Source organism: Montipora foliosa, chromosome 5 (assembly GCF_036669935.1).
Source record: "Montipora foliosa isolate CH-2021 chromosome 5, ASM3666993v2, whole genome shotgun sequence".
Lineage (NCBI taxonomy): Eukaryota > Metazoa > Cnidaria > Anthozoa > Scleractinia > Acroporidae > Montipora > Montipora foliosa.
The window spans coordinates 41,064,801-41,070,238 of record NC_090873.1 but is presented as its reverse complement, the minus strand read 5'-3'; the positions used below and the strand labels follow the sequence as shown (position 1 = coordinate 41,070,238).

The following is a 5,438-nucleotide window of genomic DNA, read 5'->3' as shown; positions in this document are numbered from 1 at the left end:
ATCTGATTACGACAAGATGGTTGCAATAAACCAGTTTGCAATGCCCGTGCATACCTACTTAATGACAACCCAGTGTTGGCCGATTATGGCATTAAAAAAGCTAGACAGTGAATTAAGAAAGAAGGGGTAGTTTCTAAAGAAACTGTGGTGCTGCGTCGGTGGGGAAGTAGTATACAAAAATTTGGTTTTATCAACGGAGTTGATAATGTAAATTGGCCACCGTACAGAGATTCTAAAAGCAACGTGCTCTGTACTAGTGTGCACTACAAACCTACTGATTCACACAGTTATTTGTTGTATTCATCGTCACATCCATCACATGTCAAGAACTCCATCCCTTATTCTCAATTTCTTAGACTTCGACGTCTATGTAGTGATGACTCCGATTTTTCCAGCAAATCAGAGGAGATGTGCCAGTTCTTCGAAAAACGTGGCTATCCTGTCTCTGTGGTCAAAGCGGGCCATCATCGCGCCCAACAATTTGATCGACAGTCATCACTACAAACGTCACAAAAAGATAAGAATGACAGAATTCCATTCACCCTCACTTTCCATCCTCATAATCACGCAGTCAAAAGCATCATTCTTAGTAATTTTAAATTACTCCAAAATGATCCCGAGACTGGCAGAATCTTTTCGCAACCTCCACTTATTTCATTCAAACGCGACAAAAACGTAGGCAACTTTTTAGTTAGAAGCGCGCTCAAAACTAACGAGCAACCCGGCACTTTCAAATGCGCGCGCTCACGATGCAAAACTTGTCTTTTCATTGTTAACACTAGCAAGATATCGGGACCTAAGCGATCTGTTAAGATCACCGATCGTTTCACATGTACCTCCGCAAATGTCATTTATTGCATAACCTGCACGTTATGCAATAAATTATACATTGGTGAGACAGGTAGACGACTAGGTGACCGATTCCGCGAACACCTTCGCGATGTTGAGAAGAATGACAAGGATGCATCCAAGCCAGTCGCTCGCCATTTTAATCTGCCTAACCACTCCAAAAAACACATGGCTATCTGCGGCCTTTCCCTACATCTAGGTACGACGGAAAGCCGCAAGAATCTGGAACAAAAATTCATCTTTCAAATCGGCACCCTTAATCCTCACGGTATTAACGAACGCTTTTCATTTAACTAATATATTCCTATTTTTCACGTTGCCATGTTACCACCAATAGCGTAGCTCCTACTCTACTATAAAAACTACACGTAACCCATAATCCCTTGATTCGCTCTGACGAAGGGCTAACGCTCGAAACGTCAGCTTTTAGAATCTCTGTACGGTGGCCAATTTACATTATCAACTCCGTTGATGAAACCAAATTAGTGAATTAAGAAAGGTGATTTCGGAGAATGGAGGTAAGAACCCCCTAGGATCAACAGCTATGATGTAACTACCAAAGAAGCTAGAAGGGCGGGGACTCAAGAGTATAAAGCGAGAGTACAAGCAGGAGAAGATTAAGGCTGCCGTGAGATTATACATCGACGAAGATCACGCCATGGAAGTAATACGAAGATTAGAGGAAAAAGGAGAAAAGACAGGACGACGATCGCTGGTAAAAGATTATTAAAGATACCAAGAAGTATGCACTGGAGCTGGGGTAAAGATTACACCTTGTTTACCCGCAACCAGTCATCACAGATATAGCGACGAACACAGATGTTCCAATTAAGCTTAGAAGAGGTGAGAGGAGAACAATGGCAGGGAAGGCTCCTAACCCAGAGATGGGACGACGAAGAGATTGGCGAGGAGTGCTTTGCTTGGATGACTGATTGGAAAGCAGCGCCCACACATATCATTGCTGGGGTGAATGAGCTGTATCACCAAATGTTACCAAAGAAGACCCACCTAGAGAGCAAAACAAGGCTTTAGACGGGACAGAACGTCCTGTGTCGGATGTGTAGCAAAGTTCCAGAAACCCAAGCACACGTACTTACAGGGTGCAGTAAACTGGCCCAATGAAAGTACCTTGTACGTCATGATTCAGCACTTAAAATTATAATTTACGAGATGCAACAAGGAGAAGAAGAAGGTGTACCTATTGGAGATGAGCTGTCCTTGGATAACCAACAGGGAGGGAAAGAGCGAAGAAAAGACAAACAAATACGTACGGCTGCGGTTCGAGCTAAGGCAACAACACGCTGGATATGACTTAGAGCAGCACAATATCGTGTTAGATGTACTGGATGGTTGTTCAGAAACCGTGAGAAATAGTATACGAGAGTTTACTGCAGAGAAGACGAAGGCTGGCAAGACATTAAACAGAATACAGAAGGCAATTTTAAAGAACTCACTGCATATCGCAAGGTGCTTCAAGATGTTATCGCAATGATTTTAATTGATTTTAAAGTAATGATGGGGTCATATAATTGGCTATCAGTTAACCCTCGTGGGAATACCGGATCTCGCAGGAGATCTAAAAATAACTTAAAGAGGGATTACGATGGGAATAGGGCCAATATGAGGGATTACCTCTCTTACCTTCATACTCTCTTGTCTAAAATAGATCGGTCTATAAAATGTTGTGACACAGGCTTAGTATGGGAGTTGTTCGCTCCTAGTCACGGGCTCACGATACGATGCGGTGGTAATTTACTATTATTTTGTTCACGAAAAATCTTGAAAAATCCACACAAGTCTCAACATTGCTTACTTAGGGGGCTGGGGTCGGGGGAGCCCCAACAATTTATTTTTTTTAAAGTGTTCTTCTGGTCAGCTGGTTTAAGAATATCATATTATTCAGGGTGGTAATGCATTAATCGATAATTTCCTGTCACTTGTCTTCGCGTCTGTTGCCACTGATTTAACTACCATAAAATTTAATCCATTATTTCATTGATCGTTCCTTGTTTTGCTTAGAATGCAAAAAGTACCAAGTACTGGGCAATGCTGACAGAAAAGTGACAAACGATGCAACGCCTCTTTCTTGCGACGGCACACTTGGGCCAGCTTGGTTTCGCTTCCAAGGAAACGCAGGAACAAAAATGCCTAATTGGTGTGTCCCTGAAAACAGATGCGGGACAAACGCACCTGGGTGGTTAAACGGAGCTCATCCCCAGGCTCACGAAGGCAACGTGACACGACAGGTCTGCTTTCACTGGAAGGCGAGTTGTTGCGAATACTCCACCAATATTCAAGTGCAAAACTGCAGTGGTTACTACCTCTATTACATCAATAGAACTTCACCTGATAATTCTTGTCATCTCCGTTACTGCAGCACGGACTGAAGGAACCGAACGCTCTTAATTCAAAAGGAAGATCAACGATCATGCATTTTTGACCAATCAAACTGTTCCCTCGCTGACCAGTGATTTTTCTCTTGCTTTATGTAACCCACTTGCATGATTAAGGCTAAGGTTCAACTTAATTTCCTGTGATCTAAAGCGTTTGCAGTTACTCCTGTTTTAGTAGAAAATGAGTGGAATTCCTTGAAGTTAATTAGTTTGCGAAACTTAAATGACAACTGTAAGGCCATGTGCATACGTTCTATTAGAATTAGTCACAATGTATAAGCACCTACTACGCGAAACACGTGAACCCCTCTCCCAAGCGATTGCCTTGCATATTCGCTTGGGAGGGGAAGCTATCTATCACCCTACTCTGGCGTAGCATCTGGGCGGGAATATATGGGGCTCTGAGTACCAATTGGGAAGCAGATATAGCGTGACGCTTGGCTCATGGAGTGATTAAGAACCGGGCTTTCCTGAAGCGATGACGACGGCTCCGTGTTAGCGAGCGTTGCGCTTCCTGTGACCTCAAGGAATCTTTCTCTCACGCCTTCTGTGAGTGCACTATTGCACCTCAGGTGTGGGCGTGGGTGTTTCAAAGCGTCAATCCTTTTTACTCTACAGCCTTAAGTCTCAGTCCCGGTTTAGTTTTTTTTCGGACATGGTCTTCCTCGGGATGGCCAGTCCTCCAAATCCAATCTCATTTCCCGTGTTCTTTTTAACATTACTCTTAGCGAGCTCTGGGCGGCGCGGTACCTTCGCACTTTGGAACAGAAAGTCACCTCCGCCCAGGCCATCATCAATAAAATCAAAACAAAAGTGCGCACGCAAATCTCCGCGGCGCACTCCTATTACTCCCCACGTGAATTATCAAATACCTGGGCACATATGAATGTCCTTTGCCGTGTAGACAACGAAGAGCTACGTGTAATCATCTAAGAAGGGACACGGGGCATAGTGGCCACACCCGGCGGCCGAGCTTTGCACGGGCAGGTTCCCGGGCCCCCGGGTGAGGTCACTCAATCCCCTTTGCCCCTCGCTTCCTACATCCAAACTATTCAGAATCAAAATACAAAATAAAATTAGCAAATTAATTAACAAATAAGACAATGAAATGCGCAAACAAATAGCACTGTATATAGCTTTCCGCTAGTGTTTACGAATTAACTTTCTCGCTTTTAATAATATAATTTTGCCCTTTTAGCATTTTGGAGTGTAAATCAGACGAGGTATCTCCAGAATGCTTTCGCTTTTTATTAACATTATACGGTACTTTCACCTAGTTTAGATTTCAACTTTAATATTGTCAAGTAAGGGCAAGCAGAGCTTCCTCTGCCTTGTCCACTGTACATATGTAAGTAAATCGACAAAAAGCAAAAAAAAAAAAAAAAAGTATGGCAGGTAATGTTGTCGATCCCCAGGACCGGACCGTTCCGAAACTGAGGAGAACATGGAGATTGCTGGTATCCCGTCTTATGTCCAAATGGCTGGGCGTCGTCGACACTCCAGTGTGTCTAGTCAATCCCGCGTTGATTACATAATGAACAATGCTGAACGTCTTAATTACTGACGCAGAAAATGATTCTATCCATCCGCTGAACATTTTGCCCGAGCGACCATGTACGGAACATTTTTCTCTTTCCGACAAGGACACTTCTTTATCCCAAGTGTCTGCCGATCTAAAGAACAGTGGTACCCGTGCTGCTGCGGTCAGATGTCTCCAACGTAATCCTAATGGCTTTGTTTCCGTGAAGTTTTCCAGCAGTGAGTACCGTGATCTCTTCCTTCGTAAATCTTCTTTTATCCGTCGTCATCGTAGGTCATCTTCTACGTGTACCTTTGTTGTCGTGTATGATACTCCCTTCGAGCTTTCTGATGAAGCACTGGCCCATCGTCTCGGCCGCTATGGATCTGCCCTCGGTTTCCGCAGATGTAATCTACAGGACTATGAGGGCATCAATAATGGAACATGGCGTTGTTAGAATGGAGCTATCTGAGTCGATTCCATCCTTCCTACGCCTCGGCAAGAAGCTTCTTAGAGTCAAACACTAGAGACAGGTTCCTACTTGCAGAAAGACTAGTACCATCTTCCCGATCATGTCGCAAAGGTGTAACCTAACGTGGTATGCTTTAACTGCGACCAACTGGGCCACACCTTCAGTGACTGTAAAGAAGAAAAAAAAGCAAGTGCAGTGTTTGCAA

The 5,438-nt window shown here is 43.8% G+C and overlaps 1 protein-coding gene across 3 annotated transcripts in view; it reads left to right on the top strand.

Moving 5' to 3' along the window:
* LOC138004200 (uromodulin-like) overlaps positions 1 to 4,914 on the top strand; it is a 27,100-nt gene extending 22,186 nt beyond the window's left edge. For all 3 annotated transcript variants that reach the window (XM_068850650.1, XM_068850653.1, XM_068850652.1), the window contains one exon: positions 2,869 to 4,914. In XM_068850650.1, coding sequence (XP_068706751.1) covers positions 2,869 to 3,236 — 368 coding nt within the window. In that variant the 3' untranslated portion in view covers positions 3,237 to 4,914. The remainder of the gene's footprint in view (positions 1 to 2,868) is intronic.
* Positions 4,915 to 5,438: the final 524 nt, after the last annotated feature.